The following is a 14,015-nucleotide window of genomic DNA, read 5'->3' on the forward strand; positions in this document are numbered from 1 at the left end:
TTGTATTGTCTTCATATGTAAACATTTAGTGTATTTTTCATATTAGAGGTCACTTACACAAATCTGCGAGGCAGATGGTTTCAGACACTGTGGCAAATCAATACAGTCAGATGGTACATATAACCATGCAATTGGTTTTAAAGATTACTGTATAATATTTAACAGAAAAGAGCATGGCTTTAAAAAAATGTACAGAGTAGATGTTTTTTATTTATTTTTAAATTTGGTCACAAGTTATGGAAGCACGATTAGCAAAATAATTTATACAGAGTGCAAAGCAACTATGCTTCACTATTGCAACATCAAGTGCCATGAATATTATGCTGAAGCACCTCAGCTGTTGGATTATAACCATTAAACACTCAGTAATGTGCAGATCTCATCATAGGCATTGACCTTCAAGCACTCTGTACAAATACAAGACTTTGCGGTTAAGGAAAGACATCAATTTTGGCAGTGCAAAGCATATCGATTCTATTGCCTTGGCAAACAAACCCCTTGATAATCTAGAATACCTGTCGGTCAACATAACATTTTTGGTCCAAAGACAACTGCCACCTTTTACACCCCATACCACTGTATGTCTTTAAATCATAAGGCTATATCCCAAAGAATTTCAGTTCATTGTTGATTTTGGTTGTGCTTTTGGGGGCAGCTGTTTGGAGTGTCCTGGCAAAGGAGTTGAGTTTTCTACTGGTTCTTTTTTCCCTGTGGATGGAGGCGGTTCTTCCACAGGAGGGACAGGATGTGTGTTTTGAGGAACAAATGCACTGGGAGCAGGTCCTTGGGAGGGATATTCTGCTGGACTTGATGTATTGGGTTGCGATGGTGTGGATTCATCAGCAGGTGGTGTCGCTGAGGTCTGCTCACTTGACTCCTACAAGAGGAGGACATCATAAGATGAGTGACAGCATGGAAAGGTTGAACATTTAAAAATAATAGACTGAGGTGAGGTACAATTTTAAACAGGGTTTAAAAAAAATTGCTTACTGGTTCATTTATTCTTAGTTAAATGTATTTTAGTATCCTTCATTTAGGATGCTTTACATTGTGGTATTTTCATAATAATTAACATTTTCATTTTTAGTAATATTCAAAATATTCTATATATAGGGTTAAGATTAAATTGAATTAATGAATCAGTGATAAATACTGTAATACCTGTTTTTATTTAATAAAAAATAAAAGACAGTACAGTTATTACTGTGATGCATAAATACTTCACATTTTAAATTTTATATCTTTTAAGAATCTAGTTTTAAAGGGTAAAAAATCATGTAAAGATGTATAAAAAACCAACCTGTTATTATTTTGGGGTGAAATATGATCTAGACACGTTATTGACATGTTTCGTGAGATTCACCAAACAAGCATTTGTTTGACTTCAAATAGGTATGAGTCACTGCTTATAAACATTGTGTACTTTACAGTTTAGCTCTTGTATGGACAGCCACATGACAAATAAGTCACTTTTTTTTTTTATCTACATTGTGCCAAATGCGACAAAAGCATACAGATGTCCACGTAACAAATAAACAGCATTTCCAGACTTTGAAGGTTTGCTCAAAAATACATAAATAAGGCATTAAAACAAAGCCTTGACATGTAATATTCTCCTGCAGAATAGAGACATTTGGACAAAAAGCAGTTGAAGCAAAGAAGCATATTTTAAGAATGGACAAACAAAACTGACAACAGAAAAACATTTATTTTAAGAAGTTACTGGCACAATGGTGTTAGTAAGACTCACAAAAAAATAAACTCATAAATTATACAATAATACATAAAGAATGAAAGGAAATTCAGTAGCAGACTGACAGGACTGCATGCAGTTTTTTTGTGTGTAAAAAAGTCAAAGTGCAAAGACAAAGTTTTTTTTCTCACCTTTCACCTGAGAAAATGACAGCATAAATGCAAAGAGAAAGAGTAAATAATTAAGTAAAAGGTATCAAATATAATTAGTCATCAGTATGAAATGTCTACATTTCCCCACATTGGCTTTCACAATAATTACATGCCAAAAATCCAAGATGCCAAATTAATACAGATATAAATAAGAAAATTAGCAGGAAAAGGTCATGAAAGAAATGTTATTAAACAGCGAGAATGAAACTTTCACCTCCTCATGTCCACATCCCAAATCACAAAGGGTGCCATCCTACCTGCGGGGCTTGACTTTCACCGAGGTTGTTATTCTTTGTCAAAGCCGCCATATCTCTGATCTGACAGAGGGCGAAAGCGATGGCGACCCAGGGGGAGGCAGACACCACCCAGGCCGGCTTGTTGGTGTCTTCTAGCTCTTCCTGATGCCTGGTTTTCCTAAGAGGTGTCTTTGATTCGGGATTTGGCTGAGAGGCAGAATGGTTCTGCACCAAGTCAATAGTGGCGATAGGCACTGGGCTGGAGGGAACTGGGATGTTCTCAGCCAACATCGAGTCCTCTGTGAAGAGCACAAAGATGTTATCAATGAGCTGTTGCAGGTTTTACAGCAGCAAAACAACCTTTTTGTTGTAAAACAGCAGGAAGAAACATACTTTTATCCTCATTCTGACCTAACAGCCACTGTATCAGAGAGAAGATGAGTAATGTGACCAGAGAGGCCATTCCAAGGCCTCTGAAGGTTTCTGCAGCACCTAAACAGGAAATTTGCAAGATGAAAAAGGAAGCTTGAGAGGAAACAAGCCTGATACTGTCAGATATTGAAGTTATTCACACCGGAAATCGCAATCTAAACATTTTCTTCTTCTTTTTGATAGATTTTATATATATTCAGTGGGGTACAAATGTCTATAAGTATACTAGTGTAAAATGTACCATAATTTAGGAATAAACTGCTGAATAAAGTCAAATGATATATGAACAAACCCCTCTGTTAAACCTTTCAGAATATAGATAGGAATAAAACTAAAGTTTGCTGTATACAAGTGCTGCTAAACTGGAGATTTTTGGCTCCGTGCAGGAGAAAAAACGAATTTCGTGAAAACAGCCTTTAAAGATATGTATTGTAATTGAAATCTACAGATGCAAATAGATAAAGTGCAAAAAAATAAGTGTATTTTGGATGTCTTCTTTCCACTAGTCTGAAACAACACACTATGAAAAGACAAATAGCCTAAAATTGACCAGTGCTTGAGAAAACAATGTTTTTGCCTGTAATGCAAAAATTCACCTTTACTACAGGCAGTATTTCCAAGTCCGTGGTTTTCCAGCAGAATTGGGCTATGTTTAAGTTAAGTTGGTGCCATGGGTTGATTTCCACCAAGGAATGTACAATTTCGGCACTCCAACACCACCAAAACACCCCCACCCCACATACAAATTCAGCCGAAAATTTGGCCCCCGAGGGAGGAATTTGCATTGGGCTATTTTCGATTGGCAATTGGGATGGTTTAGTTGCGCAGACCTGGCAACCCTGACTGCAAGAGTCTGATTCTTTACAACTGTGTCTAAAAATATAACAGCATAAAAGCATGCATGAGGCAAATGTATGGTATGTCTGTGACGCCACATGGTGTTTGTTTGTTGATGTCATACCAAAAAAGTTGACAAAAACTCCTCCTAGCATGGCTCCACAGCCTCTCCCCAGTCCCAGGTGCAGACCTTGCAGGATCCCCTGAGCCGAGGTGCGCAGGGCTGGCGGGACAGCGGCACTCAAATACGAGATGCATGCCGCCCACACTGATGCATGTGTCAAACCTGCACAACAGATTACCATAAATAAACACTTGTGCATCCGCTTGAATAGATAAACACACTATTCACGAGTTCATTGTAATACATAATATGACCACAACGATAAGACAATATTTGCACTTGCTAAACAAAAAAAATTGGAATAAAATAATAAATGAAAAGCAGCTCTATACTAGTTTTAAATAATATGATTTTAATCTGCTTCAAGTTATCAATAAAAGTTAACCAGGAACCAACTATAAAATTTTGTTATTTTCACTGTAAATTTAACCAAAATGGTTTATAAATTAAATAATCATATGATAATGCCTATTTTGGTATAATCTAATGGATTAACCTTACTTCATCACATGTGATTATTTAATTACTCGTTACTTCATAAAGGCGAATAAAAAAATATGAATAAAAAAAAAAACTAAAGACTGAAAACAGTAAAGCTAATTTTATAAAACAGTTATGACTCGAAATTCTGCCATAATTGAGGATGCTGTAAAATAAAGTACATATAACATATAATTAAAATCAGCTGAATTATATATTAAAGGTACACTGTAAAAAATTTCTAACCCTCCCAAATCAAAAATTTAAAGTGACCGATAACATCTACATTTTTCAATTGGCCCAAGTGAAATTCTTGTTGCAATAGTCTGTTAACATTGGCTCAATGAGAAATAATACGTCAGACTAATTGAAAAATGTAGATGTTATCGGTCACTTGAAATTTTTGACTTGGGGATGTAATTTTTTTTTACAGTGTGGCAAATTGCTTGCAACTGTAAACAACAGAACTTTGATTCTTGTTGTACCGATCAACATCCTTCATTAAGTTTTTTTTCATCTTGGATTGATCTCACACTGTATTTTCGTATTCCTCCTCTGTTCCTTCATAACTTACATGTTTAAATAAGCAGTCTTGCCTACTGCCAGCAAGCTAACTATACGGTCTATAATGTCATGTTGCGCAGCCACAATTAAAGGGATGGTTCACCCAAAAATGAAAAGTCTTTAATCTTTTACTAACCCTCAATTTGTTCCAAACCTGTATGAGTTTCTTTCTTCTGTTGAACGCAGAAGAAGATATTTTAAAGAATGTCGGTAACCAGACAGTTGATGGGCCCCAATGACTTTCATAGTAGGGGGAAAAAAATAAAAAATACAATGGAAGTCTGGTTACCATTACATTCTTCAAAATATCTTCTTTTGTGTTCAACAGCTTTTGGAACAACATGATGAGGGTGAGTAAATTTTTGGGTGAACTATCCCTTTAATGTAAATGTCCGTTACACCCATGTGAGGTGGGAACAGGGCCGCCCTGTGCAGTATGTCAATAGTTAACATTTTTTTAAGATAATAGTGGCTAAAGCAGCAAAACAGGCTTTCAGAACCTGCTTCAGAAAGGTCCTGACATTTTCCGCCCACCACTGCGCTGAAAAAGCACTTAACACAAAAAAGGAAGAGTTTAGAAGAACTGATGTTAAACAAAAATTTTTTATCAGAAGCACATTTCTTTCAGCTTTGAAACAAACAGCAATGTTTTTATTTCTAAACTGTAACTGTTTGATTGCAACAGGGTTTCTGATGTGAAATAAGGTGTCGGAAATACTGCAAAAACAGCTGAATCATGTCCTCAGATGAACTCGAAGTCAGATGTGTGCCACTCGAGAGCACAGCCCTCCAATCTAAACTCCACTTCCTGTTTGATAATGCCACTGCAGCCACTCGGGCGACACATCAAAAACACCTTATTTCTCACCTTGAAGCACCTCCATGGGTAAAACTATCCATGCATTCTCCAGGTAGGAGATATACAGATAGCGTGCAGTGTTGCAGGCCAGTCCGATATAAAGGACTCTAAAAGAGAAATGCAAACAGGAGACAGAAACGCAATTATGTAATACAAGCATGTCATATTTCCTTTGAACATATAAAACAATGCTTTTGTGTGCAATGAAAATGTCACTCTGGGTGTGGCTAAACCCTTTGCTTTATAAAGCCTATTGTAATTAAGGCTGGGTGTTGTATTTGCTGGTGATGTCAGTCTCTATTCTGACACCAGAATGAATGACTCACTCTGTCCTAAGGACGGGCTGTCTGGGAGTGTGACCACACGAGAATTCATCAGTGCTAATGTATGAACACTGAATCTCGCACAGGAAAAAACAACAACGCTAATGTAATTAATACCAGTTAAATTCGAATAATGTTCCCTGGAAAACAACTCTAATGAGACTGGTGCTTTAAAAAAATAAAAATAAAATGAAGCATCTCATTTTAGCTCTACTAGAATCACCAAGTGTCAATTATAGTCAGCATGAAATGAAAATACCCTATATATTTTCTAAACGCATGTTATTGATCTTACTGTGAATGATTCATCCATATGATTCATTCATACGGGATTCTTTACCTAGTAATTTTTAATCAAAATGTCATAACTTGATCTTCCAGTGAAACGACAGGTGACATACTGTATGTTGTTCTTCTCCTAAAATGTTGTCAGCTTAAAGGGATAGTTCACACAAAAAATGAAATCCTCCAGTTGCTCCAAACTTTTTATGAATTTCTTTCTTCTGCTGAACACAAAAGAAGACATTTTGAAGAATATGGGTAACCAAACAGTTGATGGGCCCCATTGACTTCCATAGTATGGAAGTCAAGGGGTTTGGTTACTGACATTCTTGAAAATATCTTCTTTTGTGTTCAGCAGAAGTGGGTGAACTATCCCTTTAAACCCCACCCTTTTTACGATCGCCTGCAAGCTCTGTACTATACATCACAATTTGGAAGAAATGATCTGTCGCTACTTCCGTTTCATCATGACTTAAAATAATGATTGTTTCCAAACAAGTTTCTCAAACACTCTCCCAGCTGGTCATTGGTTTAACAAATACATAGCCCCGCCTCAAACTCACACCATTGGTTGAGTCAGTATTGCTGTTGTCGGGCTGATCAGGACACACAAACACAGCAATGCTCTGCGCCACAGTGTTTACACATTTTGAATCAACCTACAAATGGCTTACTTCTGTGCATTTTAACAACAAAAAATACACAAAAACCTTTAAACAGGAGATTTTAAACTTTTTTACTCCATGCAACTACATGCAAAAGCAGCTCTGGGAGATATTCATGCAAATGTTGACTCTACTAACTACACAGAACGTCTGTACACTGTGTTGGCTCTGCCACTCCCATATTCCTTTAGAAAGCTTTACAATTGATCCACAAAAGAAGCAAGCTCAGTGGATCAATGCTGGAAAGCCTAGACAATGTGTGATGGGGCTAATGACAGGATAAAGTTACACGCCTCTCCGCAGGCATGACTGAAAATAGGCCACTTAACAAAGGCTACAGACAGAGACTAAACTGAAGGTATCACATGGATGAACAAAACATCTTTGCCCTCATATGAAGATTAGCTTTTCTGGATTAAATATCTTTTATATAATTTTTTTAATTTATTTAATTTAGCAAATGGGTTTTTTTTTATAATTATTTAAAATAAATAAATATATTGTATAAAAAGTTATTTAAGAGATATTGGCCTGGTTTCACAGACAGGGCTTAGATTAAGCCAGGATTAGGCCTTAGTTTTTATAAAAGTGCCTTAGAATTTTTTTTTTACTGGTGTGCATCTTGAGACAAAACAATAGCACTTACATATTTAAAAAAAAAAAAAGCAAATTGATTTCACTTAAAACAGCTCAAACAAGCATTTTAGTCTGGGACAAGGCTTAAGCCTTGACTGTGAACCCAGGGGAAAGTCACAATTGTGAGATATAGCCTAAAGTCACATTGTGAGATATGAAATCAATCACATTGTAAAATATAAAGTCACATTGTAAAATATAAAGACACATTATAGAGGTCAATTCCAAATTGTAAGATATAAATAAAGTGACATTGTGATATATTAAGTCATAACAGAAGCAGTACCGCAAGTTTCACCACCTCAGGTACATTAGATTTCGACATTTTACAATCAAGTTGGAATAGTCAATAGAAATAGTCAATGTTGTAAGCCAGAAATAATTTTATATTTTGTAGCTACAGTTCTGTTACACATCTAGCTTGCTACTGCTACACTACATGTGCTTCACACACAAAATGTATGCTAACAATGTTCTCCATCGTGATTCCCCCTGGGAAGTGGTCACTGAAACTGTCTGATAATTTCTGTATCGCAAAACGTCTGGCAGAGATGCCGCCAAATGCTACCAGTTAACATCATTAATAATGCAAAGACTGAACCACCAGTACAAATTCAGCTATCTCTTAAGGTGATTCATCTTGTTCACTCTGAAGAACCGGTGCTCTGGGAAATGCCACACACATGAGAAATACCACAACGCAGATAGAGGATGTGAGCAGACCTTTCTATGTGTCTGTTTACCAGGGCCCAAAAATGCATGGTAAACATCCTGGAAAATGTCTGCATCTTGGACGTACATTGTGTGCCCAAGCTAGGCAGTGCCCATTTTAGAGCTTAGCCAAAGTCAACAATAATTACTAAGACACATTTAAACAACCTTTGGACTTCTCCTGTGTGTCTAATATACACATCTATGGCACAAATATACCAGTCTATATGTGTTAAAAACAAGGTAAGGCAGAAGAAAGAAGTGCATTTAGGCTATATCACTTTTGACCAGATGTGCTTGGTTGTGTTCTCATAAAATATTGAGCTACCAGTAACCATTGCATAAAGGCAATACTTTGGCACAGATCCAAAATACATAAACTAAACCCACCATGCTAAAATAAATTGTTGCCTCTGCTCATAAAAAGATTTGCTCAACACTAATCCCTGAGCACTTATGGGTCTTTAACTTTTGTGAACATCAGAAGACTGTCTATGGCGTAAAATAGATTGTTTAAAGAAAGACAATTAAACAATTTTGTTTAGTAAAACAAGCCCCTTTAAAGCCTTTCTAACTATATCTGTCCACGTTGAGTCAGTAATAGAAATTGTTGTAGCTGCCACAACCGGATGAGTTTGGTTCTGAACAGTGTTGTTAGTTTAAACAAAAAATTGTTTTCAGTTGAAATAAAATGAGATAAATATTAGTTGAAAAACTGAAACTTAAAAATGTTTGCACGACAATGATGTACAAAAATGGATAGTTTTTCCTATCCAGATGACAACATCGTTAAAATTATTCCTGTTCACACGGACCCGTGAAAACGTATTTCGCGTGTATTATGCATGCCAGGCCAGTAGTTGGAGATGTCACTTAGTAAAGAAAAACTACACGGCTATAGACTGATCATGTAATACCCGTGCGCATTACATCCGTTTTCACAAATTTGCGCTTTTGTAGAGGCGATAACGGAAACGTTTTCAAAAACTTGCACTTTGAATCCTGTTTTCAGGCCCCCCAAAAACGCCACTGTTCGTGTAAATGAAAGTGAAACGTTTTTAGTTGAAAACGGTGTCGTGTAAACACCCCCTAGTTTGAAGTACTAAAATTACAGCTAGAAATGAAATAAAAATAAAGTTAAACAAAATAAATAAAAATAAAAAACAGTAAAGACTTAAAAACATACAGCTAAAAGTATCAAGACACAACGCAAGGATAAAAAACGTCTGTCTAGTGCACGTTCACATAGAAAAACATTAACAGAATAGTGGAACACAAAAATGCTTTCTGGGTAATTCGACTGTCATATAACCTTAGTATCCAACTCTATCAAGTAGCAGAATGTTGTCTGCTCTTCCATTAGTGGCCGCTGCTCATTTGCATAAAAGTCAAAGTGTGCTCAATTGTCTGCTAAATTGCTCAAATGTCTACTCTCTTTGAAACTGAATGACTCACAGTTTCAGCAAATTGCTGCCAGTGAATGCCCCAAATAACAGGAGCAACCTTGGCTGACCGCTAGCACTGGGATTAGACTGAATGGATGTGTAAATGGTAATTCTACTTTGGCTAGCACCCGCACACCTGCTTTTAAACAAATAAAATACTAGGTCTTCTGAGCAGTAGATTAACTTACAATACAAATGCCGTTATTAAACTTAAAATCAATTCCATATATTTTTTACACAAGTAGGTTCTCACCTGATGTGTCCAATGAGCTCAATGAGTTTGTGGCTGATGAAATAGGCGGCCAGCTCAGATATGTGGCTGAGCACCGAGCAGATGCCGAAGAGTGTGGTGGAGCCCTTAAGGTCTTCCAGATGCCAGTAGAGGAAGGTGAACACAAAACCATAACCAAAGCCCATGAACCAGGCCACAAAGAGAACCGTACTGTAGCGGACGGCACAAATGATCCGGAAGAGATCTTTGAAGGGAAAAGGTTGTGGGTTGCTTTCAGGGCACACTGGTGAGTCATCTGAACTGGACTCTGGAGATGAGACCTCCTGAACGACTTGAGGCATTTCCACATCCTCCTTCTTGTCCTCTTCCTCACCTGACCTATAAACACTGTTGTCAAAGTGGAACTGCGTGGCCACAATCAGGGCTGAGCTCATCAGCACCCCAAAAACTATGAACGCAATTTGGTAATTCTTATAGTCGGGTAGAACACAACCCGAGCCCTGGATGAAGATTGTGATGTGTGTGTGGTCGATCCAAATGCCCACTGACAGCATAGCGATACCCCATCCCAGAGATCCCCACATCCTCTGAAGTCCATAACGGTCTCTATGTTGGCCCAAGTACTGAATAGTGATAGTGTCCACAATGGTCACAGCCGGGGCGCTGAAGAACTCACCAATAATAATGACCAAGAGGATCAGGAGAAATATAGTATCTACTTGTTCCTTATTGAAAATTATTAAATACTCTGTGAGTTCGGCAGTGGTAGCTTGCGTTTCAATTGTCGAGGTAGATTTTGAAGTGACTGTTGAGGTACGGGGCAGCGCCGTGGTCGAGTTAGATAACATACTAATGCTGCCAGCATTCGCAGTGGGGTTTTCAGAGGGAGTACTTGTAGTATTTACATCTGCACTTCGAATGTATCTAGAGTGAGATCCGTATGCTGCTAATATTGGCTGAGAAAGTGAAGGAGCGGAGTACGTACGCTCAGTCAAGTATCTTCGCAGTCTAGTACGGTTACCAGCTTGTGTATAGTTCGTAAAATTGGTTGGCGGTGCAACAGTAGGGTCCTTACTGACACAGATCATAGCTGCTGGCTTAACAAAGCCAATACCGCAGTTAAAGACCACCCAGCAGAGTACAGAAAACAGCAACACCGCCTTCCCTTTCTTGAAGCGGTCCGCCATTACGCCCCAGAATGGTGCACTGCAGAACTCTATAAAATAACGGATCCCAACTAGCAGGCCACTTTGGCTGGGTGTCATTCCCAGTTGCTTGTAGTATACTGCAAGGAGGGGATGTAAAGAGCCATATGCAGAGTAAAAGAAGAAGTAGAAGACCTTGGAGATCAAGAGATGATTGTCTATTCGCACACAGCACCTTTCAGTGCAGTCCATACTCTGTGAAGTCTGAAGTGTTTCTGAGGGGGCAGGCAGTGCTGTTTGACTGCATGGTGTAGTGTTTGCCACCTGCCCCAGGGACAGAGTGTTAAAGGGTTCAGACAGGACATATTTCCTCTTCTGGTCCTCCTCATCGTCTGTAAGGATGGCCACCCGATCACTCGCCATTTCTGTGTGATAAACATAAACCTCAGTTAAGGACATTGTGGATAACGTCTTCATGTTGTAGCTTTAACTAGTGATTCTCAAATGGTAGGTCGCAACCATTTGGTCAAGGTTGGGCTGATTAGCATAAGTCATTTTGCTGGTAGATGCCATTACCTTGAAGAGCCAAAAAGCATCTTTCTCCATTGACCGACACTGAAAAGTTGCAGTGCATTCTGAATCTGATATATACATTTTTGCTAGCAAAATATTATTTGTAAATATTTCCCAGTATTATAGTATGTTTTTGCCAGGGATACGTTTTTGATACGCCTTTAAAAGCATGATTATTTTTTCCTTGTCTGCTGCCTTTCAGACGAGAGCTTGAGACAGATATGCCATCAGCCATTCAGCATTGTCATAATGCACATTTTCACTGTTTGTATTTATATTGTATATGTTTGTGTAAGGGAAACTTGCAAAATAGGAATTTCATTGTGTGGTCAAAACCTTGGTGTTTTACTGTGCATATGATAATAAATATATCTTGTATTTTACATTGTTACGTTGCATTTATGGGTCATGCGATTGGCTTACATTTTTCTATATGCACATGCTAATAATTTGCATGTTGTTTATGGTTTATTATAGTAACATTAATACATTTCAATGTTTAGCCTAATATTAAGTACAATATTGCTTACTTTTGTGCATTAAATCATTTTGATACTGGCACTGAAGGAAGGAAACCAATTAGTAGGCTACTATTTTTTCCCCACATGATTAAGTTGAATAAGAATGCAACACACCTTAATGAGTTTTTTGTCATATAGATTTACCTCAAACAAAATAAATTCAGTAATTGCCCTTGATTATCAATAATAAAGAACATTAGGATAATTAAACACTACTGTCAAGTGAATATAATGTTGAATATCATGTAGTGTTAGTGAAACTACATTCTTAGGTATGAGTTGGAGATCATTTTGTTGTGAAATTAGGCACAGTCACCATCCTAAAACATAAATATCATATACAGTATCACATTTAACTTCAAAGGGTGTAGTCCCTGTCTGAAACGGTAACAGTAACAACACACCGCCTTATATTAACAATGTATACAATGCTTATATATACACACACACACACACACACACACACACACACACACAATGCGTAAATGTATTTACAAATACAACTGATACAGTGTGACGGTGTGGCTAAATACAAGTTCACTTACCCAGTTGTTGTGAGGAAGTTTCTGTTATTTCACCGTCTGGCGTTGAAGGAGGACGATCTCTTCATCAAACTGCTCTCCCCGTCCAACCATCATTTTATCACCATCCTGGATTTTTCCTGACTTTCTATGAACAATCTTTAAACAGCGATGTATCCCGTGGAGCAAATGATCGAGGAGCAGGTTTATTCTACACAGCCGTTTTTCCTCCGACCTGACGTCAATCTCTCACCTGCCTGCGATGTGCGCGTGCTCGTGGGACTGCCTTCATTCCCACTGATGTCATTAGAAAACAGTGACACCCTATTTCGTTTTTAATTGCTGATATTGTGTTTTAGATTTGAAGTTTTCCCGTCTCTGCCAATGAGAAGTTGTTATGCCTAAGATCAAGCATATGTTGATGATGTTTGAGGTTTTTAATTAATCAAAATAGACTCTATTGTCGTTTAATATAGGCTAGTTATCTTCTTGGGTTATATTACTGATGGATTAACAATGCATTTTAATATGAAATAACATTTATTAACATGAACTTTTTTTCTGAGTATGCAGAATAGCATTTTAGCTTTTTGACCGGCGAGCTCGTGCAATATAATCCAACTCTAGAGATTGTGATAAAACAGCGACATCTACAGGCGCACAATAAAGTTAAAATCGTGAAGTTTTTAGAAAACCCCAACTAACAAGTACCAATCAGTAGTTACTTCTATATAAAATATATAGGCTATAATTCTAACCAAGCCGTATTTGTCTGGCGCAAAACAATGAGAGTTGAGATCTGACTTGGACCTCAACCAGGGTAACTAACCTTACAACTAAGCAAGAATCCACAAAAATGTATATAACCAAGTCGAAAACAGTGATTAACAGCAGAATTCAACTTAATATTCCGTTACAAAAGAAGAGCTAAACAAGCCGTTCTAGATCTCAAATATTTTTTGTTTAATCTGTTCATTTACAGTCAAGAACAAATGGATTCACATTAATGAATCAGACTTTCAAGCGCTGCATATGAAAGAGAGAGGATCGAGTAGAAGGAACCGATTCAATGAGATGAATCAGACTTTCCAACGCATGTGGAGCGAAGAGAAGACCGAGTAGAAAGACTCGATTCACTTTGAATGAACGTATGAAATGACGTCAAAGTCTTTTCCTCCAATCAAACAAACGTAATTTGGCGCAAATTCCCCTGCTGTTACACAAGTAGCCAAATTAGGATGATACCAACTAAGAAACATCTTCGAAAACATTCAACAAAACTTTACAAGGTAGAAGAAAATATTTCCTATCCTTCATTAATTAAATGTGGTTCACTTGCAACAAGGATAATGTTTGCGTCACTGCTGCTCCCAAATAACGCCAAAATGACAGGTTTAATAGAATATTACTACAAAAAAAAAAACACGTTTATATATATTATATAGGCCTATAGGTATTTTAACTTTAATAAAAATGTTGGTTAAATGCTGGACAAATTTAAAATGGTTTGATATTTTTAAATGT

General features: G+C 37.4%; 1 protein-coding gene across 1 annotated transcript; it reads right to left on the minus strand.

Annotated features, from left to right (window-relative positions):
* Window positions 1-190: 190 nt before the first annotated feature.
* On the minus strand, window positions 191-13,794 carry mfsd6b (major facilitator superfamily domain containing 6b). Its single transcript, XM_082175335.1, has 7 exons — window positions 12,516-13,794; window positions 9,753-11,301; window positions 5,447-5,544; window positions 3,535-3,696; window positions 2,535-2,633; window positions 2,163-2,440; window positions 191-877 (listed from the first exon to the last, which is right to left on the minus strand). Exons 2-7 carry the CDS (start codon window positions 11,297-11,299, stop codon window positions 617-619), a joined length of 2,445 nt encoding a protein of 814 aa, XP_082031461.1. The 5' UTR covers window positions 11,300-11,301; window positions 12,516-13,794; the 3' UTR covers window positions 191-616.
* Window positions 13,795-14,015: the final 221 nt, after the last annotated feature.

This window comes from Leuciscus leuciscus (assembly GCF_965113295.1).
Source record: "Leuciscus leuciscus genome assembly, chromosome: 7".
NCBI lineage: Eukaryota > Metazoa > Chordata > Actinopteri > Cypriniformes > Leuciscidae > Leuciscus > Leuciscus leuciscus.

Coding starts and splice junctions, on each gene's coding strand:
- mfsd6b (XM_082175335.1), bottom strand. CDS start 11,299: ATGGCGAGTGATCGGGTGGCCATCCTTACAGACGATGAGGAGGACCAG. Junction 3,697..5,446: donor ACCCATGGAGGTGCTTCAAG/GTGAGAAATAAG, acceptor TCTGTTGTGCAG/GTTTGACACATGCATCAGTG. Junction 2,441..2,534: donor AGGTCAGAATGAGGATAAAA/GTATGTTTCTTC, acceptor TGCTCTTCACAG/AGGACTCGATGTTGGCTGAG.